The sequence below is a fragment of the Lepisosteus platostomus genome, chromosome 17, assembly GCF_059453375.1.
Source record: "Lepisosteus platostomus isolate fLepPlt1 chromosome 17, fLepPlt1.hap1, whole genome shotgun sequence".
Classification (NCBI taxonomy): Eukaryota; Metazoa; Chordata; class Actinopteri; order Semionotiformes; family Lepisosteidae; genus Lepisosteus; species Lepisosteus platostomus.
Genome location: NC_142627.1, coordinates 5054896 through 5079049, shown reverse-complemented (window position 1 = coordinate 5079049; position 24154 = coordinate 5054896). Strand labels below are relative to the sequence as shown.

The 24154-nt window shown below is 48.1% G+C and overlaps 1 protein-coding gene and 1 long non-coding RNA gene across 2 annotated transcripts in view; one reads left to right on the top strand and one right to left on the bottom strand.

Moving 5' to 3' along the window:
* Nucleotides 1-1343: 1343 nt before the first annotated feature.
* xpo5 (exportin 5) overlaps nucleotides 1344-24154 on the bottom strand; it is a 29134-nt gene continuing 6323 nt past the window's right edge. Inside the window, exons 9-32 of the mRNA XM_088609737.1 lie at nucleotides 23607-23706; nucleotides 22975-23058; nucleotides 22077-22202; nucleotides 21735-21825; nucleotides 21383-21511; nucleotides 19953-20068; nucleotides 19013-19168; nucleotides 17512-17553; nucleotides 16990-17079; nucleotides 16422-16621; nucleotides 15960-16059; nucleotides 14599-14780; nucleotides 10309-10409; nucleotides 9655-9751; nucleotides 8018-8153; nucleotides 7632-7730; nucleotides 6921-6967; nucleotides 6557-6660; nucleotides 6062-6121; nucleotides 5859-5959; nucleotides 5658-5765; nucleotides 5007-5144; nucleotides 4002-4166; nucleotides 1344-2993 (exon numbers count right to left, since the gene is read on the bottom strand). Of these exons, the coding sequence (XP_088465863.1) occupies nucleotides 2841-2993; nucleotides 4002-4166; nucleotides 5007-5144; nucleotides 5658-5765; nucleotides 5859-5959; nucleotides 6062-6121; nucleotides 6557-6660; nucleotides 6921-6967; nucleotides 7632-7730; nucleotides 8018-8153; nucleotides 9655-9751; nucleotides 10309-10409; nucleotides 14599-14780; nucleotides 15960-16059; nucleotides 16422-16621; nucleotides 16990-17079; nucleotides 17512-17553; nucleotides 19013-19168; nucleotides 19953-20068; nucleotides 21383-21511; nucleotides 21735-21825; nucleotides 22077-22202; nucleotides 22975-23058; nucleotides 23607-23706 (2725 nt within the window). The 3' untranslated portion in view covers nucleotides 1344-2840. The remainder of the gene's footprint in view (nucleotides 2994-4001; nucleotides 4167-5006; nucleotides 5145-5657; nucleotides 5766-5858; nucleotides 5960-6061; nucleotides 6122-6556; nucleotides 6661-6920; nucleotides 6968-7631; nucleotides 7731-8017; nucleotides 8154-9654; nucleotides 9752-10308; nucleotides 10410-14598; nucleotides 14781-15959; nucleotides 16060-16421; nucleotides 16622-16989; nucleotides 17080-17511; nucleotides 17554-19012; nucleotides 19169-19952; nucleotides 20069-21382; nucleotides 21512-21734; nucleotides 21826-22076; nucleotides 22203-22974; nucleotides 23059-23606; nucleotides 23707-24154) is intronic.
* On the top strand, nucleotides 15979-23977 carry LOC148645950 (uncharacterized). The gene is made up of 4 exons (XR_015927888.1): nucleotides 15979-16116; nucleotides 22880-22983; nucleotides 23430-23728; nucleotides 23892-23977. It is a non-coding gene; the product is annotated as an uncharacterized LOC148645950 (long non-coding RNA).

Below are 24154 nucleotides of genomic sequence, written 5' to 3'. Positions count from 1 at the left end.
GAAATATTGTAAATATGAATCATGGTTAATAAAGTGAAGATGTCTTTCAGTTATAATTCTTGACGTGCTTTTGCACATTTCCAAATCATTCTCAATTGTGCTCAAAAAGCACAGTATTTCCAGTATAAGCACAGGCCCAAAGTATAAGCACAAATTTCGTTCCGCTTCCCAGTTTAACTTCTCACCTGCTCGAGGGCATCTGCCACGGCAGTCCTCTCCCTGGGCTGTGGTCCCGAGAGAGGAGTGCCATCTGCTAGTACACCACCCCCTGACCCCGATCCTGACCAGACCCACTCAGCTCCTGGGGTCCTGACCACGCTTGCACAACCACATCAGTTCTCGTTCTCTGTGGACTGATCCTGAGTGGCACCAAACCTTCCTTTTCAAGATCCTGCCCACTAACCTTCACCACCTCGAGTTGAGTAGCGGTTCCCAATCCAGAGTACCCTGTGTCTTCTGGTTTTTGTTCCAGCTCATTTCTTAACTACAGGGTGACTATTTCAGTCGTCCATTTTGTAAAAAGCAGGGCAGTTTTTCTTATCCGTGACACAAACATCTGAGTGAGCAAACCCCAAAAATTAACTAACTGGACCGCTGCAGAAGGAAAAACCATTCTTTGTGGGGGTGTTTGAGACACTGTCTTTCTCCCTTGTGTCCATTCATCAGAAATTGTATTTAGACAAAAATTGAGCAAACCTGATACAGAGGTTGAGGAGAGACTGCATGAAGTTCTGTGGACTGCAGTGTCTTTTAAACAAGACTCTCGATTGAGACTGGGAGCTCAGGTACAAAATTCTACTGCACATCCCTATGATAAAACCTGACAGCCTGCTGTGTTTTCCACCTGGTAAAGCAGAACAAGGACCTGCTCAGCTGTAGCGAAGGATGTCCAGTAGGTGGCACAGTTTGCCATCGCTGAATACGATGAGGTCGGCCGGCACAGCTCACCATCTCCCCTGCCGAGAGCGATGCCAAGAACTCCCCCTGGCACCTTCCCCTGCTCCAGCCAGGGCTCAGACATGCTGCAAGGACAGGTGGTTTACTACCCCCTGCCCGTGTCCTGTCAGCATGACAGCAAGGGATAACTCCAGATAAAAACCACAGTGCTCCTCGTCTGGGAACTAAATCAAGTCTGAGACCGTTGATGTGACGAAGATCACTAGCTAGCTTTAACTAGTGGTTACAAGTTAGAACAAACTGCAATTCTCTGTGGCACAATGATGCCCTGCAAGCAGACCCATCCGAGTGGCTCAGTTTATCTGTTCTCCACTGCCGGCTGCTTGTTTCTCACAGGAGCTCCAAGAGTTTCTGCAGCAACTTCACAGAAGACAGGAGAAAGGACAGGACGTCGTCGTCTACATTTATTGAAAATGCTAAAATAATATCAACAGCACAACATACTTGCTGATACTGGTTTGATTCCTGTACAAATCTGTTTCAGTTAGTGTTCTACAACCAGTAAAAAATAAAACGAACAGAAGGCAACTCTGAAAAATGTACAGGAAAGGGGGGAAAAAATTGGAACTTTAGTGGAATGTAGTCCTTGCCAACCAAAATCCATCAATAAAAAGGAAAAACAGACTTTGGCAGAGATATTTCTCAAGAGTGGCTGGAGAAATGCATTCAATTTTAAAGGCCTTTAGCTGGCTGCACTTAAGATGTGAGGCTCCTGTGCAGAAAACTGGGAGCCCTGTCCACACCTAACACAGAACATCAAATCAGCCACTTTTTAACTGCACTCGCTTACTTAGAGTATCTACTACCAAGTGCAAGGTTTTTCTGAAGGGCTCATCATTTACTGCCAGGCTTATCCACAAACTATAGTGACCTAAGTGGCATTACTTGTCACACAAGCCTGATCATTAAAATTAACATTACTAACGAGTACCATCCGATGAGTGTAGTGCAAGATCACACATTTTGAAATGTGTTCAAAAACTGCTGCCAAACGAGGCTGAAAGGAGGAAGAAATGCAGTCAGGCAGCAGAGAGCTTCTGAAAGAGAGACTCTCTCAGCCACTCTCCTGTCTGTATTAGAACAGATGTCCAAGGACTGACACTGCATGAACAACTTGCACCTAAAATCTACCCCAGTCTCATCTGTATCACACATAAATAGTTTTAAAAAATATATAAAATACTGAACATCAAAATAAAGAGGTTTTGTATACTTAGGTTTCAAAGACCATACCAGACTGAAAAGAGAAAAGGATTTTAACTGTCCTGTTCTCTGCACTATTCAGATGTACTGTATGAGGTCCTTTAAATGTAAATACCCATCCCTACTGATGCCTTCTAGTTAGGTTGTTTTTACCTGCAACTTTTAACAAGACTGTCAGCTTAAACAGTCATCCTGTTTTAGTCATTACCTCATCCTCATCTTGGTGGGAGTAAAGGAATCTTTAAAAAAAGAACTGAACATTTAAAATTATTTGCTTTCACATAATGTCACGACTAAAACATTGCGGATTTTGTGAAGATGAACAGCACTAAATGATCTCAGGACATCTTGAGCTCCTGGAAATACCCCATTCAGCTCTTTTTAGGCAAATCTCCGTCGTGTACATGCTAACAATAAGAAAATACTCGCCCCTGGACAGAATTTACATAAACTGTAACAGTAACTGCTGAGGTGTGTGGACAGGGCCCAATTAACCAGCCATCGAGAAATCGCATTGTTCTCACTGCCGTGAAAGTACAGGTGCTGTCGTACAATGAAATATGTATTCTACATTTACTCTTTAAAAAAAGTCACGCGCCGTTCGGGTTGGGCTGGGGATTGGAAAGTCCAGTGGATGCAGGCTGATGGCCGCTGGGATCCTGGCAGGCGTTGGTCTCTTCCTAGAGGTCTTCGGGTTGGGGTGTGAAGAGAGATGAGAGATCCGAATTCTCACCGTCCACAACTTCCACACCGCTCTCCGGCTTCACCTTCTTGAAGAGTGAAGGGAGGTTGCGGATGTGAACCTCCTTCTTGAACTGCTGTCCCACTGGTTTCTGACAGGAAACAAGAAGCTGCTCATTCCCAGGTGACACTGAGGAGCCTAATCCAACTGTTACAGTGAGGTAGCAAACCATCTTCAAAGAGTACCATCTTAAAAACAGATTTGTATCCACAAATCAGGAAGACTTCCAAAACAACCCATCAGGGATTTTCTTTAACCTCAAGAACTATTTTCGATAACATGCTAAAAACGTTTTTGCATAATACTGTTACAGAGACGATTCATTTCCAAATAAACCTTCCCTTTAGTCAGGTGCCAGCAAGCCCCCTGCCTCAGTGTGGGGGTGTCTAAATCCACTCTGAACAACCTTCAGTATTTCAAAAACTCGGCTGCCAGAATCCTCACCAGGTCACGTGCAAGTGATCACATTACTCCTGTCCTATCCTTGCATTGGCTTCCTGTCGAAATCCTCATGCTCACCTGTAAAGCTTTATATGGCTTGGTATCACAGTACCTTTCTGAGCTACTATCATCCTACTCCCCACCTCGCAACCTTCATTCGTCTGACTCTGCTCTCCTGTCTCCCAAGCTTGTCTATATTCAATGGGTGACTGGAGCTTCTCCTGCTGTGCCCCATAGCCCTGGAATTCTATCCCCAAGGATATCAGAGAAAGAAATCTTACCTGAGTGCTTTGAAATCCAGATCTAAAACCTTTTTAAAAAAGTGTATTTAATCAGACTGCTCTGTGCATCACCTTTCACATTCTAAACCCTTGATTTTAATTGTGTAAATTGTTACCCCATTGGCCTTTATCAATCATGGCCTCATAATAATCCCCATCTATGAACTGGCTTCATTACTCTGTTCTCCTCCCCACTGAGAGCTGATGTGTGGTGCGAGTACTGGTGCACTATGGCTGCTGTCGCATCATACTGGTGGGGCTGCACACTGGTGGTGGTGGAGGGGATCCCCATGACCTGTAAAGCGCTTTGAGGCGAGTGTCCAGAAAAGGGCAATAATAATAATAAATCATGACCTTCAGGCTACGACTGTTCTTACCCCAACAATGCCAGTGATGAGCTTTTTGAACTGATCCTTCCTTTTCTTGTCCCCCTGCTTCTGAGGCACGGGGTTCAAGACCTTCTGCTCGAACAGGTCGAGGGCTTCGATCTGGAGTTTCGGGATCTGAACCATGACGGCCCGCAGCTCTGGATAGCGCGGCCTCTGTGAAGCACAAGAGTGGCTGAGCGGGGGGGCGTGCCTCACACCTGCACACAGAGTGCCCTCTGCAGCACTCAGACTGGTGCACAGTGGCATCCCAGGCAGGTGCGGGGCTTGACTGCCGTTTCAAAAAGAATATTCAGCTCTCTCTTCTACTGAAACATTCATCAACAAGAATTTAACAGCACCAAAGAACCCAGGAAAACACACGAGACCAGAAACAAGGAAAGTGAAGGAAATAAACCTTTTCCCCAAACCATTCCTGCTCTTCTAATTCATCTATATTAAAAACCTTCTCTTCAAAAAATGTTTAAAACAGTCCACTATTTGTCTTCCTGTATATCACTGTTCGGAATGACCTATTCATCCTGTTCAGGATGATCGTTTTTCAAAAGCAAATTCAAAAGCATTTTTCAACAAACGCATGAATTTTGGCATCAACCCATAAGTCTGGAGAAGAGTTTTCTACAGTTACTGCTGATTGCGGTAGAGGAAGTGTGGCCACAACAAATCTGTCCATTTTGTTCCTTACATCAGTACCATTTCAAACCTGAAGCCACTGCTGAGACCTGCATCGAGGTGCTAAAGGATAAGAAGAAGCTATATTGGAATGAGATGCCTTACAGCTCAGTGTCCTTTCCGCCAGTTTATCCGCTGCTGGAGAGAAGGTGCTGCCATGTGAACAGGGTAAGCGGAGGTCAGAGCAAGCAAGCAGTGATGACTGCTGAGCTTCGAGCCTCTGCTGGAGGCGAAGCAACTATGAGGAAGTGATGTTGAAAAGACACTTTCCAACACTGGGCCCGTCTGGGCCTGTGAGCGGGGCGCAGAGCCCCAAGGACTTACCAGGGCGTCGTAGATTTGGAAGGCCAGCTGGGTGAGCGCAGCATTGCAGCCCTCATGCTGCCCGTGCACCTGCAGGCCCTTCAGCACGCTCATGTAGAACCAGCTGACGGCGTCAGGCAGCAGAGTCCCGCCAACCACCTGCACACACAGACAGGAGAGACGCCACTCAGAGCAGAGCCTCCCACCGACAGGGGGAGACGCCTCTCAGAGCAGAGTCTCCCACCGACAGGGGGAGACGCCTCTCAGAGCAGAGCCTCCCACCGACAGGGGGAGACGCCTCTCAGAGCAGAGCCTCCCACCGACAGGGGGAGACGCCTCTCAGAGCAGAGCCTCCCACCGACAGGGGGAGACGCCTCTCAGAGCAGAGCCTCCCACCGACAGGGGGAGACGCCACTCAGAGCAGAGCCTCCCACCGACAGGGGGAGACGCCACTCAGAGCAGAGCCTCCCACTGACAGGGGGAGACGCCACTCAGAGCAGAACCTCCCACCGACGGGGGGAGACGCCACTCGGAGCAGAGTCTCACAGAGCCAGGAGACAGGGGATAGACGTCCCAATATGATCAGTGTTCGCAGCAGGTTCGGCAATTTCTTACTCCATTTAAGAACAATTCCGACCCAGTTGTACCGATCATCAGTAACGAGTGACCCACCTGTCTGAGAAGAGTCCAGCAGACGACGGACGCTGTCCTCTGGCAGTTACTGGTGTCCTTCCAGGACAGGCAGCTGAATGCAATGGTGAGGAGGGTGGAGTATATGTCCTGAAAGAGCAGAGGCAAACATCAAGCAGGAACATTCTTCACGCCAGACAGCTTCGTCCCAGCCTGATCCCGAGGGTGACCCTGCCAAGTTACCTCGTGTTTCAGCAGACACTTCCCCAGTTCCGTCAGCTCGTCACTGGGGTACGTCGGGGCGACTGGGGGCTGAGAGGAATCCGTGGCCATCATCTCCTCCTCTAGTAGACCAGAATTAAAAAGAATAGCAAAAAAATTAAACAGTGCTTTTTAGGGATCGGTTTTTAATTTTTAAGAACAGAAAGCGAAACAATCTGCCTTACCGTCCAATTCCTCTTTATTTCCTGAAGATTCAGGTGCCTTCTTCAATATGCAGGTGACCGCTGAAATACAGAAAATCACTGGTCAGCTGTTATTTCAGCTAAGTGGACATGCACAAGTGCAGAGTCCAGTTGTAAGTGCACCTGTGTAAGGGACTGCACCGAAACAGAACGAATGGCCAAGAGCACCTGTTGTCCTAGAGTAAAGCTTTTTAGAGATGTGCCAATTTTATCCCAGGGATTACAATAAGAGACTGACCAAGTGCATTCTGAATAACCTGCACACCAGTGGTTACCAAAGAAAACATCTACTGGGACACAACAACAATACAAAATTCAAACTGACTTAAGTGACTTCATTTTGTATTTCTGAAAACACCAAAGACAGACAAAAACACCACAAACATACAGCCCTAAGCAGAGGTTATGAAATCCAAAAGCGTTTCAGGTTTACCACAGCAGTGACAGAACCAGCCACTGCAACTGGCCAGAACTTACTGAGCAGATCCAGGATCTCCCGAATCACCAGGCGCACCAGCTGCTCCTCCAGCATCTCCTGAGTGACCGGCTTCTCCTCGCAGACCTCCTCTTCCTCAGCGCCACTGCAGACAGCAGCAAGAACCAGACTCAGGACAGTCACACAGTGCAGGAACCACCAGACTCGGGCACCTGCCCCTTTGACTTCATGACACAAATCAAAATTTCCATGCAACAGTGAAGAGTTAAATACAAGTCTCTCTCATGAATAACCGCTATTTTATCTATAAGTTTGTGACAACTTTCTGGGTCCTGTGCTCTTGAAGACATTACTCTGCCCAGTCTGTTGGGGAGTAAATGTCGGAGGCAAGAACACAAATCTTACCAAGCACTGCTCCTCTGATCGATAATCTGCCACCTTTGGTGAAACCTCTGTATTGGAGGGAAGAAAAAAAGAGATGATGTTCAGGGCCACAGTGATTCCAACAGTCTCTCTAAATCACCACGCCTTGGTTCAGGGAGGCAAAAAAAACCTTGCTGGCATCAAGGGTTTGAACAATTTGTTGAGATTTTCCATTTTGCCACAACCCTTAGCAGGAATAAGCCTCTCCCTGTGAATGGATGGCCATATCCGGCCTTTTAATAATGACAAAAGTAGATTCAGTTGAATTTATAGAAGAAAATTGAAAAACAACAGCATATGGACAGTATGCGTATGGTTAGCCACATCACATCAGAATATTTCAACCAGATAGCAGTATGTGAAATATGACCATTGCCCAGCCCTGTTTTTGTCCAAGTTTTTTGCTAGGCAGGTAGGTCAGGAAAACATCCAACATGCCAGCGCTTCTGTTCACTCGCCCTCCCACACCCTGTGCGGTTCTTCAGGGGATCTGCCCCAATAACCCCTCAAGCACGACACATATTTCGTCATTAACTACAGACACAGCTGTGTGGGGGGTTAAAACACGCAAGGCTGGGTAGGGAAGAGAACTGTCCAGGAGAGAGGTCCCCAGTGGCTCCCTGCAGAATGACACAGCACACTATTTCGAGGTCACAGACAGGCAACTGGGGAGCTAAGCAAGAAAGTCCTTACCTGCAACAGGTAGGTGAAGAGTGGTCCGAGCAGCGGGCAGAGCAAGCTGTCGTAGTACTCCGGCGGGCAGGACAGCACCAGCTGCTTCATGAAGACCCGTGGGCACAAGTCAACATTAAGGAAATGCAACACACGCTGAACTGCACATCTGCCTACACTGGCCTTGCGCTCTCTTTAAAACAGCTTTCGAGCGCAGCGCCAGACCAAAACGAGGAAGGCAAAGGAGCTCATAGCGCCTCAGAGCTAGGACAGGCCTCCCTTCACCCACCAGAGGAGGGGCGGAGCTCGACAGCCACCCCACCCTGCCCGTATCTCTTACCCCGCCCCACCTGTTCCGCCCCACCCCCCGGAATCGCAGAGTCGGGACACCTGCACACAAGGATATGAAGCATGGGCCGCAGGCGGTGGTCTGGGATGTGCACCAGGTTGACAAAGACGGAGCTGACGATCTGCTCTGCCAGGCCCTCCATGGCGTAGAAGTCCTGCTGCAGGGAGTTGCCAGCGTTGCCCAGGATGTGGTAACTGCACAAGACACACAGGTCACAGGGACCCAACCAGGAACCAGTAGCCTCAGCTCCTGCCTGCTAACAACCCTGACTGTTTCCCACAGTTCACCTCAGCACATGGATTTGTCTCAGGTTTGCTGGGCACTGCCTAGTGCAAGAACTCCCAGTGCCCTCAACACGCCCCCTCTCACTGCTGCTACAGAACTCATCCTGTATGGCAGCCTTGTGGTCTTGGAGTTGATGGATGCTTTCTCGTTTTGAGCAGTACAACTTCCCCATACAAATGCAAGTAGGTAGCTGCATCAGCATGCGTAGACTGCATTTCTTTTCTTCTCTTTTTAGCATAGAATTGTACTTTACTTGTTCCTTGACTTCCTCATAGGCATAGTTCCCAGTAGAGAAATGTCCAACATTTCCCTGAAGCTGCTAACAGGACACTGCCTGAACCATTCTAAACCAACTACCTGATGGATTCATCTGATTCATCAAGCTACTCCTGTCCCAATCCAGGAACCTGCTTGTCCTGGGATCAAGTGCTTCTGGGGTCTAATTAGAGCAGGGTTTTTTTTTTATGTTGGCACAGCAGCAACCTAGTTAAAGACCATATCACAGTCGAGAACAGCCATGTGGCTGGACCAGCCCTCAGACTAGAAATATGCAGAGATAACTAGTAGCCCACAAGGCCATGTGGAAAGAGAGACAGTATAAGAAAGTTACAGCTAGGGGACAGATGAGCAGGTGAACATCAGATCAGGAGAGCAGCAGAAGAGAAGGCAGTGTCCTCCCTCCTTAATTAACCAAAACAGGGAGCTGAGACATTAAGGGACCTCCACTATATTCAGGGAAAGTAACTCCATTCATATCTGTAGAGAGCTATCTACATTTCCATCAGTAAACCTGCCAGGAAGAGTAGGTCCCACTTGCTTATTTGGATGCATCTGTGTCCTCTGTACCACTGGTTCAGAGGGTGCTAATGTAGTTGACAACAGTTCTATTTTCCTTCTTACAGGTTTCAGCCCACTTCTGAGAGGATTAGGATGGTCTGGAATAGGGATCTCAGAGAGATGGCAATGGTGTACGCAGTTAAGCTGTTAGTTTCTAATGTATACATCTACATATATCTTTTTAAGTTAGCATCTGTTTTTTGCTCCATCTTAACCTCTCGTTACCCTGACTACAGTGGCCGTGTTGTTATTGAACTCTGAGAAACTGCTGGTACCTCCAGCACAATAGCTTGACAACCACTTCCCAGAACTCCAGACTCATGCAAGAGACATCCAGAAGGAAGGCAGGCAGCTCCACTGTCCTTGGAGCTGTACCCCCGTCACCGCAAAAGGGTTGCATTTCTTAATATAATCAAACTGTAGTCCTGTCTGTTCCTGTGTGGTGAATGAGATTCCTCTGCAATGCCAGCAGGCTCTGGGAGAGTGGCTTTTCACAGTTCACCCGCTGCTTGGGGAGCACAGGACAGAGACAGGTAGCGACAGAGAAGCTGCACGACCGAGAAGAGCCCTCACCAGTTGTCGTAGAGTGTGCAGAAGAAGCCCTGCATGCGCTCTAGCATGGTCTTGTACACCGGAGCATCGTAGATCTCCAGCACAGGCTGGGGCAGTCCTAGAACACAGCACCAGAGGACACATGACAGCACCCAGCACACCTCCAGCAAAGCCACTGTTCTGCTCAAGACAACTCTGCAGCAGCACAGAGAACCACACTTTGTTTAAAGAGAGGTGCAATATGTTTTATTCTTAAAGGAAGACTGCAGCATGATCCCTTTACAAGTGATTTACTCAATGCATTACTTTTAATCCAGATGAGGAGCTTTCAGCCTGTGAAAGCATAGAAAGATTCCTAAGAAATAAAGCCAGGTGGATAAAAATCCAAATTTACTCTCTCCAGCTGTTCAAGTTATTTAGGGCACAAAACTCAATCCTCAAGTGGATGACAACTGGGAGACCTTCACAGCAAACAGTTTTTGGAATAGCAGAAAACAGCATCAGATTAAAGGTCTCAGGTTCTGAATGAAAAAGGTGTCTCACTGGGCGTTTACATTTTAATCCCATATTTCGGCCACAACTGCATCAGGCAAGATAACGGACAGCACTGCAGTCCCAACAAGGGAAGCAGCTCCCACATTCGCATAACCTTCAGGACAAAGGGACACTCCTTACCCAAAACAACATTCTTCTCCACGTCCATCATGTCATAGGCCCGGGTGAAGGTCTCGCTCAGCCTGGCCACGTTTTCAGGCAGGAAGAGGTCGTTCTGGATCCTGCAAGCGACAGTTGGTCCAAGAGTCAAACCCTTATTCACAGAGCGCAGGGCAGAAGAGGAACCTTTGATAACCCCTGCCTTGAGAGTGGATGAAGAAGGAATGCCTGGATATTGAACATTATTCAAAAGAAACAAAGATACACACACACAGGTTAACCATGTCATTCACAAAACAAGCAGTGCAGCAGGTCCTGAACTAGGATGGTTAGGGGTTAAATTGCCAAAATCTGTAAATGAGATTCCCCTGCAATGCCAGCGGGCTCTGGGAGAGTGGCTTCTCACACTTCAAACATACCAACCCAATCAATTCTCCATTAGTGCTTAAGCAACATCACTTGCTGTGTGAAGAAGAGTAATGCTTTTATCAGATACTGTACTAGGAACAGCCCATCGGAACTGACATTTCTGAGCAGCTTCACCAGGTAGGTAGAAATGGCAATAAAGCACCTGTGTTCAAATAGCAAATCAATTGGACAGATTTCTGCAACTGCTAGCAAAGCTGAACAACACAGAGGGAAGCAGTAAAAAAACAAAATAAGGCAGTAATGATGAAAGGTACATGGATTTAAGTTTGATGGAATACTACAATGTGAGACAGAAAAGTTTTTTGAGCTCACAAATACAATGACGAGAGTTACAAGAGGTGAAGAAACGTGTCGAGCAGAAATGACGCCTCACCAGAAAGCACCCCGAGCGCAATGACCAATCCAGAGAATTCTTTAAGCTTAAGAAAGAGGGTTATTGTTGACAGGAGAGGCAGATAGACAGAAATCCAGTGCAAGCCCCGAAAATGACTTTCCTAACAGCTGTTTGGATTGCAAAGGCTGAGAAACTGCTCCTGGAGAGGAGTTAAGACTCCAGCAGCAGAGGACATGTGTGAGACCATGGCGGGGAGCAGAGATGGCAAAAAAAAAAACTCAAGGCTGTTTCCCTGTCCAACAACCACAAACGTCAAGATGAAAGAGTCAAAACCCGGAAAGGTTGCTGGAAAAGCGACACCATTGCTCGATTCTGTACTCTGCGTGGAAGTAGACAACCCTGAAGACCTTTTTATTTCACAAGGGTTCAACAGGAAGGATGACAGGGACAGAAATTCCCCAACTTACACAAGGGCTGCTGTCGAAAGGCTGGCCTGCAGGTTGGTTGTTTGGAATACGGAACGTGTTTATCCAAGGACACCGGCGCTGTCACTGTCGCTCAGCGCACTGCAGTGGGGAGTAACTCAGCACAAACCCCCTCACCACTTGTCAAGACAGACGGCCACCTGACTGGAAAAGCTGAGCTGGAATTGCTGGGGATTTTAGGCCACTCATCGAAAATCAAAATTCACAAACAAGCAAACACCAACCCAGTCTGGACCAGCAGCTGGGTTGACTGCTGAGAGACAGAGGACTGAGAGTAGCCTCCCTTCCCCATTCCTCTCTCAGCAGGGTCACCTGAGGGTCATTACTAAACTTAGGATTGGAAAAGAGGTCCATGAACTAAAACCTGAGAATCACTGCAGCCAATATGTCTGGACAAATGCCGAAATGTTGCGGAGGACTAGATGCTAATTATTTTTTTATGCTAAATAACGCAGCATGGAAACATAGAGGAAGCAGTGGAGTCACTACACAAACTCTCACACATTTGTATTCCTACAAAGTACAGTACTTCACAGTACTGCCCATCCCACTCCAAATGTTAATTTCATTTCTTCCCAATAACTCTGAAGAATCCATACTACAAAAGCTAATCTACAGCTGTGGCCCAATTTTTAATCTTCTCACTTTATTCCTCTCCCAGAAAAACAATAAAGAGCAATAACTGCTGTTACCTCTAGGTAGTACAGAGCCCTGCCACTTCATACACATCAGAGCAGTTCAGTGTTCCCCACATTTCCATGCCCAGAGTACACCGAGAACATCTTCAGGCCCTGCAAGATGCCCTCAACATGAGGTTCTGCGCACAGCTGCTCTGCTGGACGCTCTGTGCCTCACTTAGTGTTGTACGAGCCGCATATTCAACACCGAGGGACTCAACACCTGAGCAATCTCTCGCTGAGAAAAAAGCAATAAGAGACCTCGAGAGATTGCAATGTGAATGCAAGGTCCTTTCACTTACCTGTCATCCAAGACTGCAGACTCACAACCAGTGCACATGCCTTTACTTAGTTGTGGAGGCAGTGTTGGATCTGCTGGGCCTCTCTTTCTTCACACTGCATGGCCCAGAGATCAGGATGCTCTGACCTGAGCTACTGTCTCAGAGCAGCTGGACGCCCCCAGACCCCTTTCCTCACCATGGAGCATTAATGATCTCCCAAACACAGAGTGATGCCTTAGAACATGTCCTCCCGCTGTGTGCCTTCATCAGGACACAAGCTCACTAACTTCACCCTTCTAATTGAAACTCTCCAGACTGTTCTCTCGCCACCACAAACCAGCACGGTCACTGCTCGGTGATTCATACTCCACTTAATTGGCCAAAAATAGCACACTCATGTGTTTTGTCTTATTCTGTGAAAGCCTTAATCTTAATTATAACGGCAAAAGACACTATGCACGCCGCCACCTCCTGAAGGTCAGCATCACCTCAATTGCAAATGAAAGCCCAATGCCAAGGACCTACCACTGACTCTCACCGGTTCCATGTTAACCCTGAACTTGTTAACCCAGCTCCATCAACGCCAAGAGCAGTAACACAATGCAACAATACAGCACAATGCATCACCTTCCTAGATGTACCACTAGCCTGAACTCTTCGATGCCCTCAGCATTGCTCAAGACAGAATTATGCAAAATCCTAAAAACCATCAACAAAGTCACCTCACTGTGCAGTGAAATACACACCAGCGGACCCAAGTGGAAAAGAAGGGAAAGCACACTCAAAACTGAGAACTGGCACATCTTTTCTCCAGAAGTTACAGGAGTCTGGTATAAGGTACAGCCGTGTTGTTGAAACCATACTCTGGTTTCTTTTAGGAAGTATCTGGATAAGATCTTCAGATCAATTAGCTAACAGCAACCAAATACGCTACCGAGGTCAAATTGCTCCTCTTGTTTGTTAATTTATGCTTTCATGCAGGAAGTCATCAATACATACTGTAGGTAATCTTCTTGACTGGATAAGAGTAAAGGCTTCAGTAAATTAAGACCAGATACAACTCAGAAGGCACGGCTCAGATCCCAGTACAACGGTTTGCACTGAAGTACAACCCTTCTGGGCTTGGCTGATCAGGTTAGCATAAATAAACACATCGGGAGCATTCCGGAGCTGGTGAGTTTCCCAGCCTGTAGCGATCAGAAGACCAGGCTGAAGAAATGCATGTTTCTTCTCAGAAGTGAAGGGCAAGCCAGCCCCTGTGATCTAAACATTGACCCTGTTCTCAATCCAAATCAATGCGTTTCCTTGGCTGCCACGAACATGGCAGACACGCTCAGAGGTTCAGAAGGGCGCCTAGGACCTTGCGGATCCAGGCAGTTGAACGGGGGCATCTGGAGAGAGTAAACGTTCATATTTCTGACCTCAGGAACTCCCGATCCAGGTGCTGCAACACCAGAGCTGCTCCCCTGCACCCCCCTGCAGGGAGACCTCACAACCTGGAGGACTGTCGGTCAGCCAGCTACGGTCTGGCCCTGTCCAGCTGCGTCCACAGCACTGTGCTACACACACCTGTCTGACCACCGTAGGTTCCCTCTGGTAATTAGCAGGGGAAAATGCACCTGCTCTAGAAGACACAGAAAGCTTCTGCACTGGCAGTACTGCCTCCCACTGAAAGCAACAAGAGAAAACATTGACCTCCCTCAAGACCAAAAAAAAAGAAAGGGTCAAGGATTAGAGGGGGAAAAGAGGGGAAAAAAAAAAAGAGGCACGACTGTTTCCTCCCCTGCCCTGGCAGTACCAACTCCCGTTGGGAAAGCAATGAGAGGTGGTCCTGCGCGCATTGCTAAGGTGACGGCTCCCGGCACGCTCACTCCCATTGGCTGAGAACGGGAGCTGCGGTCCAGGAGACATCGAAATTCTCTGCAGTCTGAGCCCCAGTACTGCTGCCCACTCCCAGAAGTAGGCCTCAGTACTGAGCCAGGCGCCCCGGTGCCCCGCGCTCCCACGGTTTCCCAATGGGAGAGCGCGTGCGCAGCGCACTCCAGGACAAAGCAAAGCAAGAGGCCGCCAGGGCGGCTCGGTACTCACGTCCGACTCGAACCCACCTGATGAGCGTGAGCAGGCTGGGCAGCAGGGCTCGGACCTGCTCAGTGCAGGGGTTTCGGTAGACCGGACTGCCGCTGGGGGTGAACCCGACCACAAATCCTCCAGCCTTGGCCTCCTCCAGGTCAGCAGGCCAGCGGGCCCGCTTGACCACGCCCAGAATGGTGTACACACAAAAGCTGATCTACAGCAGAAGAGGTCAAGGGGGGGAAGGTGGGGGCAAAAAATAAATCATAAAAACAACGGGGAAATAAAAAAAGAGGAAAGCTGCTTTTAAGAGATAAATTCTTGTACACAGAAAAGCACATCTGAACAGACAGAGCAGGAATGGGGAAGGCGGTGTGCAGGACAGAGGGAAAGTGCCCGCTCAGAGACAGAAGGATCGCTTTGGGCTGCGCTGGCGCTGAGGCTGCCCTCCACTGCACACACAGCAGTGCCTCTGCCTGCTCGGCCTCCAGACCATCCCTGGCACCCAGACAGCTCTCCACAGGCTGACCCGACCCTCCCCCCATGCTGCTGGAGCCAAACCCCCCCCCAGCAGACACGTACACACTCATTTCATGGCAAAACGCATTTTGTCCCTATCAAAAGTTTCCAAGGGAAAAATCACTACAAAGTACATGAAAAAAATTGTACGACCTGCGGGATACCAACAGGACCGGAAACAACTATCTCTATTGAACTGCACCGCGCCTGGTTAAAAAGAGATTTCTTGATTACTCCTAGAGATATAGTGCAAATTCCCCCATACTGCCAAAGCTCATAATCAAAGGCAATGCACATTTCCCTAAGCACATTCCAATAGCTGAAACAAGAGAAAGAATTCCATGAGGAAGATATGAGAAACAACTCCTTCCCTCCAGTGGTGCAACCTGACAAACACTGAGCTGCATCCACCCGCTGTCCCTCTTCAGCAGCTTGAGCTCACGGGCAGCGTCTCATGGCCGAGCCCACAGCACAGCGCACAGGAGTGCGCTCTTAACCCCTAACCGCAGCTCCAGAAGACACCAGATCACAGCAAAAATAGAGAGGGGAACGCTACATGAACAAAACTAAACACAAATTAAGACTGATGTTAATCTGTATTCAACATTAAGAATGCACCCCAAGAAAGCATTCTAAGGTTCCCCTTCTAAGGTTGCATTTGTCCACCTAGATTTGATTTAGAGATGCATATCTAATAAATACCTCCCATCTGGAAGGAAACAGAGAAGGTATAAAGAACTGGAGCTCTGCACATGAGCAGCTCTGGGAGCGACTGCCGGGCCTGACTGGGTGGCCGCTGAAGCAGGCAGGAGCAGCTCTGGGAGCGGCTGTCAGGCCTGACTGGGCGGCCGCTGGGCTCCAAGGCCAGAATGCTCACCCTGGACCTGTTGATGCCACTCTGGTCATCGATGGTGGGGTCGTTCAGCTTCTGGTCGGCGCCGACGTACGACAGGAAGAACCCCGGATCACAGAGCACACTGAGTGAGAGAAGGAAGACGAGCCGTGTCACAGCTCTAGCGGGCAAAGAATTTAAGGTATGTATCTGGCTCTGCACTGTTGCCAGGATGAAAAAGTCACGCTCTCCGTTTTCTCCCAGTGGAATCATTGTAGTGACATCCTGCCTGGATTCTGACCCGTTTCACTCCTGGACTTTTCAGCACTCGCAGTACTGAAAGCCACAGCTCAGTGCACACAAGAGCACACGGGCAACTGCTGAGATTGTTCACACTGACAGCTCTTGCACACGTGTCTGCGCTCTTGTGAGAGGAGAGCAGCTGAATGAGGACCGGCAGCTGGCAATTCCACCAAAACAAGCAGGCAAGGACGAAAGCCGACTTACCGTCTCATTTCCTCAGACTGCCAGCGTGCAGACACGGGTGCCATGAGCTCCTCCAGGAAGGCCTTCTGCTTCTCGTAGTCCTTGAACTGGTTGCTGATGAGCACGAGGGCCTCCATCAGGGCGCACTTCTCCATCTGGGTGAGCAGCAGCTCGTTGGAGAAGAGCTTCTTGACGTGAGTGTAGAGCATGTCGAAACAGGGCTGCAGGGCAGGGGACACACTCTGGTTTTAGTTTGAATTCAGCACTTGTACCTGAAGATTCATGCATTTAGAGAGCACTGAATCAACCAACGTCTACTATGTAATGTGTAACGTGCAAAGCAGTGGGTGGGATTTTTTTAAAAACAGAACATGTATGGTAACCATCACAGCTTGGAAAGCAATTAGACTCTCTTTTTTTTTTAGATTTTGAAGGTCACGTATGATGCATGTGAATAACAACTCTTTCTTTTCCGATCTGCAAGACTGTACTGTGGCCAGCGGATCAGCGAGGTGCGAGGTCTGTGAAAATGAATCTGTGGTGCTAGAGCCACAGAAATCCCCCTCTGTGCACAAGCCCAGTTACGCACCAGAATGAAATATGGGTAGTCCCTGCACATCTTGATGATGGCGGAGCAGGCATGCCTTCTCACGTTCTTCACAGCCCGGGTCCTGGGTGCCTGGCGAGCAATTAATCACAACACCTTACAGCACCGCGCAAAATCACGCCTGCCCCCGAGCCAACAGCTGCAACACGCAGCACCACACATCTGTCCCAGGCTGCACACACCCAGAGCAAAGTCGAAACACGCATGAACAGAGGCAAACGTGTCAGGCAATGGGGGACAACTGACGTTCATTAAAATGGTAAAATACAAAAATCTTAGCAAGCATTTATATATACCTGAAACAACAGGCATGCCTGCAGGCAGCGTGAATAATTAATACTTAATCAGAGTGCTCTACACAAGCTACAGGTGCAGAAAACCCTTCAGAAGAACTGAACACAATTTACAATAACTACAAATAAAGATGTAAGCATCATTTTAGCCCAGTGAAAAATAAGGCAGGACTTTCTTGAAATGCGTTCATTAAACATGCAGTTTTCTTACCTTGCTTTCCTCGATCACTTCAAATACAATGGACGCAAACAGCTGAAAATGAAAGGAAAGGGTTTTCTTAAATTAAGCTCCACGACTCACACCATCATCCAGAGTGATGCACATTCTGATCCGGCGCTGGAGTGGTGCCCGACTTTCTGCCGACACCTCTCGACAGCTGCACACTGGCCAACGCCAGAGATCACTAGGGCAACAGCTGAGGACGCAACGTGTCCCGGGTTTGACACAGAACTTGAAAATGGACTCGCCTGTCTATCTCTTGCAGTCATGTGTGCATTACTGTGACGCTCCCTGCTAGCAGCCTGGAGGAGACCAAGTTCAGAGATCCTCTGAAAGTCAAGATTCAATGAAGGACAGTGTCCAGTCCAGTGCCTACGTGGTGGAAGAAGCCAGGCAGCTGAACACTCTGATTATTGCCCACACTGCCTCTTACTTCTGGCTTGTGAGGAAGCATTACACGGTGAAGCACATGTCACCTTAGGTGGACAAAGATGGGAAATCAAGGTGCCTTGATCTTATCGCAACCTTAATTCAAAACAGGGCCGCAGGATTCTAAAAGCCAGCAGGTGCCCTGTGGTTCAGAGAAGCTCTCTCCTGCCCAGAGTCTGGCCAAGAGCCATTGTATGGACCCTGATATGTCCTCCTGCTATTATTCCTTGGAGGAGTTCACTGCAGATAAGCACTTTGCCTTCACCGTATACCAGACCTTCTCTGTATCCCCTATGGACCCAGCTGCTGGTGCAGCCCGGTTATCTGTATCTCAGATTGGGCCATCTTCAAGTCGCCTATGACAGGCAGGGAGACCAATGTCATTGTGATGGGAGAGACCTTGACCTACCTGGCTGAGATGGAGACCCTGGTCAGACACAGCAGCCACAACTACAGAGTCCGGAACACCGGAACACTCCGGAACATCCAGCTATCTGGATGGTGCTCTTTGAGAGCCGCCCAAATCTTCTGGACTAAGGCCACACTTCCACTCTGCACATCCATGCCCACCAATCTCTACCCTACCCATGAACTACCATTGGCTTCTACAACCAGAACTTCCAGTTCCTGGACTGCACCTCCTATCAGCACCTGGACAGTGAGATTTACAGCATGTGCTTCAGGGTGGTATGCCTGCTTGCCTGCCCTCAGAGAGGTGCTGTGCAGAGGGCTGCTTCGACAGCCAGAAGACTCCAGAGACTAAGAACTCGAATGTTGACTGGCATTATGCCAGGATAATTTACCCAGGAAAGATGACCCGTCCTAGATCCTAAGGTTTGTTAATGTGTTTATGTGAATGAGCGTTATATGTTGTTTTTTGTAAATAAAAATTGAAAATGACATACTAAAAAAAAAGTATCACTTTCAGCACTGCAAAAACAGGAAATGGGGTCTAGAGTCAACACTAAGGTAGTGATTGGGCCTTGAGGAGTCTACTCCAAACCCCACAAGCACACAGGTCCGGCCTCGGGCTTAGAGGAGAGTGAAGGAAGACAGAGCTGACCTTGGAGAGGACCTGGGGCAGGTAGCGAGGTCTGTAGGTAACGAAGGGAAAGAGGGAGGACACGTTGGTCAGCACGCAAGACAGGATGAGAGGATCCCTGGTCTCGTAGTTCAGCACAGCCTGCAGCAGCTCGATGCCCTGATCAATGGGGAGTTTCTGGGAGAGAGGAACAACAACAGTCACTATGCTGTTAGGATTAACATTAATATGAATATTAGAAACAATACATGTTTTATTCATCTCTGCATATGTTGGCATTAATTAAAATGCATACATTCGATTACATTAAAACAAACTCATTCTTTTGTTTTCATCCGGAGATCTTCAGTGACTGTAGGTATTGGAAACATAAAGTCTACACTGCTTTAAAGTCCCAATATGTTTGGAGGGATAATGTATAAACCAATGCAGTTCAAAGTGGTGAGGCTGCACAAAGCCCTAGAGCAAAGTTCACACCTCAGATTACAGCTGCAGCAGGACAGACTGAGGAGCCCACACAAGGCTGGATCCTCGAGCGCCTGTCACTGCTGCTCCTGTAGAGGCCCAGCCTGTGGTCTAATGGTACCTCAACATATCCAAGGCCGAAGACCTGGAAACCATGGTTAACTGGGACAATTAAGATCTTGATCAAATCAACAAAGGCATTAAAGAGCTCAAAGTGGCATCAAGTCCATACTTGATGCTGAACTGCTGAGGCTCACTGTCCTAGAGATAAGGACAAGAATGGAAACACTGTAATCTACTGACAGTCACACTGCTGGTCTGAAATGTAACTAAAAATGACAGGATCCTCTAATACCACTCGCGCCAGTCCTGCATCTTTGACCGGCAGTGGTGTCTTACACTTGGCCGAGATTAAGATCTGAGAGAATATTGAGCCAGGCATGGCTGAAACACCAGGCAGCCTCTGTTCGGACTCATCACGGCCCTGAATGCCCACCTCCTCCTCCACGTTCTTGAAGAGCTGCCCCACCACGCTCTCCGTGAAGAAGGTCATGGCATCCCACTGCACCACCGAGGGGGAGAATATGGAGCACAAGCCCTCACCCGTCTTTGCTGGGGAGGGAACAGGAGGAGAAACGGACAGCGTTTCAACACACTGGTCTGTCTGTGAAGCCACAGCCCTACTAGGGATTGTGGCCAAGCTTCCTGTAAGCTTTTACATACTGTACAAATGCTTACAAATATGACATGCGTCAATACTGATCATTTAGCTTTTGTTTGCACTGTTACAAACACCCTGTGCCCTTCTGTGACCTGACCTAAAAGAGCTCTGAAAAGCTCTCAATTCTGCTGTTAATTCAATATTGCTGGTACGTAATGCACATTCTGAGCTGCACATTCCAGTATATCCTCTACCCCTGAAAATCAATAATACTTAAAAGGTTAAGTTAAAACAGGGAATATGACAGCAATTTAAATACAAATGCCAAGAGAGTAACAAATTCTTATTGTTGAGCTCTGCTGCTATGTTCGCAAGGGTTGGCAGCAGAAATAAAAACTAACACAAGAGAGTCTTGTCCATTTCAATGATGGCTCGGCTGTTCAAAGAATCTTGATGTTTAACTTCCCCTCTGTTCTGCCCCAGTGTTCCCTGACAATACTTTGATACTTCCCTCCTCTCTGTATCACTCCAGCAATTAAACTCCAGACTGAAGGCCTCCCTGTCTGGTATTTATTAACTCCTCAATAAGGACACAGGTGCTGTCCTGAATGCCTGAAAATTCACAAGTATCTGTCCATGTGAATTTTCTTCCTGCTCCTAAAAATCAAATGGGATTTGCGATTGGCATCAACCCTGCATAAATATTAGGTGCAGAAGTACTCAGGTGTTTCCCAAAAAGTCAGCAAATGGACCCGTGAAGAAGGATAAATGCTCATTGTGGGCGTGTCTGATACAGAGATATCCCACCCTGTGTCTGTTCATCATTAATGAATTGGCTATGAATTGGCTACATTATACTGCTCTCCTCCCCATTGATAGCTGGTGTGTGGTGAGCGTTCTGGCGCACTATGGCTGCTGTCGCATCATCCAGGTGGGGCTGCACACTGGTGGTGTTGGAGAGGAGTCCCCATTACCTGTAAAGTGCTTTGAGTGGAGTGTCCAGAAAAGCGCTATATAAGTGTAAGCAATTATTATTATTATTATTTTTATTATTATTATTAACTGATCACTAAGAGCTGTTACTCAGAAAGCGGCAGCTGCTGTCCGCTGTCCTGCTGCAGTCCCTATGCTAGATTGTTGATTGCACTGAATTTACAGGACTGTAAATTGTACATTTGGACCACACTACCTGATTTTTAAAGAGCTTTCTGTTGCTCAATTTAATATCTGTCCAGGTCAGTGGGGGCAATGGCGGCGCAGCTTACACATGGTGGTGCCGATGTCGATGGGCGTGTTGATCTGGTACTGGAGCCACTCTCCAGCGATCTGGAAGGCCTCCAGGGGGATGATCCTGCAGGCGTTCCGCACCACCTCACCTTGCTGAGCCCGGAAAGCTGCACACAACAAACACATGGGCTCGAACCCCTCTCTTAAACCCACCGGTTTAAACACGCGCTACCGGACACTCCCGGCACGAAGAAGATACATGGACACATGAACCGGAAGCAGTGGTAGATAGCGCAAAAACAAGCCAATCACAGCAGTCTGACACCCCAGACTTTCCTCTGCTTTATGTATAAACACATTCCAAGCAAGAGCGCAAGCAGAGGAACTCACAGTTAAAAAAGGAATTGAAGTCTTCGTCGCTGTCAAAGTCCATGCGGGAGTACTCGCAGCTCGGGCTGTCACTTTTTGAAGGGAAGCCAGTCTGGAAGGAAGAGGAGAGAATCCAGGAGCTTGGACAGGCAGTGCGATGTGAGGAGGTATAAAAACCTCTTAACACTATCCAACTCAACTTGCTTTAAACACTGCTAAACCATGCAATGGATTTCCAGAACATACGGAATACAACTAGAGGTCCCTCCAGTCCTGGGTTTAGAAGACTCAGAGGAAAACAGAGTTCGGCCTTCCCTTATTTCCAAGAGCCTTGAGGAGCACGAGGTATCCAGAGCTCCTTACCTTCACAAAGTTGGTCATGGTGGCCCTCATGTACTTGCTGGTCATTTCTATGATGACAGGTTCCTTCGACAAGACCTCGTGTCTGAAGAAGGAGCCCCATGTGACCTGGGTGGAAGACCTTAAAAACTGTGGGCAGAAATAATTCAATTCATTTTTATATAGAGCCTTTCGCAACAAGGTTGCCCCAAGGCGCTTAACAATACAATTGACGATACATTTTGTCAATACAGAACAGAAAACCAGAAGACAACGGTGGGGTGGAACCAAAAACTCCTTAATAAGGAGAGAAAAAACCTCTAGGCATCCAAGGTCAACTTGTTGCCCAACCCTTTGGACATATAAGACAAATATAAGGCAAATAAGACAGCAGAAATCTGATGCAGCAGCCTTCCCTGGACCCTGGCTCGAACCCGTGTCTCAGGAATACTTGATCCAAACAAGTGCTAAACTCATGACTCCACAGAGGGTCCCTGTTAGATCCCAGGCCGACAGTAAGCCCTTGCTGTTGAGTATCAGGGCTCTGAGGAGCCTGGCTGCATCACATCTCAAGGACCTGACTAGAGCACACAGCCTTTCTTTAGTGGGTCTGAGCTCATGTGCATTCCAAGATGAGACTTCCCTCTGTTAGTTACCTGACCTGCTACTGTTTAGCGCAGGACTGTCCCGGAGACAGGGCAGTAGCTGCACCAAGACTGTTAGGATTTTTAAATCTCTTGAAACATTCTTGGCGTTCATTCTATTGTATACCATGTCTCAGGGTCTGTTTCCCCACGTTCACCCTGACAGCTATGCTTTGCTGCCAGGGAGAAACTCCAGGAGATGAGCAGGGAGGAGCTGACAGAGACTGGGGGTACAAGGCTCTTCCTCCTCTGTCACCTCATGGCGGCTGCAGTCGTACCTGGCTGGGGTGAGTTGTGAAGGCGAGGAACGCTTCCATGTACTTTCCCAAATTGGCAGGGACATCCACCTTGACATCAGAGCCCTTAACAGGAAAGAAACGTCTATCACCAATCTGCAGAGCCGACAGTCAAAGGCCTACAGTACTGTTCAGGGACCTAGAATGCTGTTCAAACGCACTGCTGAGTCCTTGCGGTTTTGCAGTGATTTGTACCTGGGGGCTGTGACTTTCTCCTTTCTAACTGTGCTGTTAAAACCTGAGTATAAGTAGGGCTTTGAAGTTCTGATCAGCAACCACACAAGCCACACATATCATATGAAAGCCCTTCAAAGCCAGTAAAATAGTTTTAACAACCCATTAAAAATAAAGGCAAGATCTTTATATTTGTTCACAAAAGAGCCCAAGGTGTCTTGGTAAATGTAATGGTTTTTGACATTTATCTCTGCGATACACAGTGCTCCCCACTCCTGCTGCCCACAGCAGTCACGGACAGGCTCTCTACACCTTCTGTGTAGCGGATTCATGTGATTCCCGAGCCGGAGGAGACGCTGCCTGCCTCCAGAGGAGGAGGAAGGAGGACAACTCCCTGGCTCACACAGCAACAGGGACCAGCGTGCTGGCAGTTCACTTACCACCAGGGAACACAGCTGGCTGCCCAGAGCACACAGCACCTGGCACAGCCTCTTCAGGAAGACGTAGTGCCTCTCCAGCAGCCCCTCCCCGTCGGCGGTCCTGACACACAGCGAGACCAGAGGTATCAGCACAGGAACCCCCACAACTCAATCTGCAGCACTCAACCACAGACACACCTCATGTCTCTAAAAGGTCCATTATTCCACAAATGAGAGGTCTTGCACACTTGACTGGTTCAATTTCTTTGACCAAACGATCACATTTTACGCTTTCCACATCCTTAGTTATCGGCCATTTCAACACACCAATCCTGGCGGACTCTGGTCTTTTGGCACAGCGTCCAGCACAATGCAAGATCCACTGACTTCAATGGATACAAGGTATTTGTCAAGTGTCCAAAAAAATGTAAAAATAAATTTAGATCGCTGATAATCTGTCTTAATGTAATTGTTTTCAACGCAGCCAGAATCTTTCAGCGCAGCTCGTTCCACCCCACGCTGTGTCAACACGAGATGAGAGCGTGCACTGTGCGCTGCCTGAATGGGCC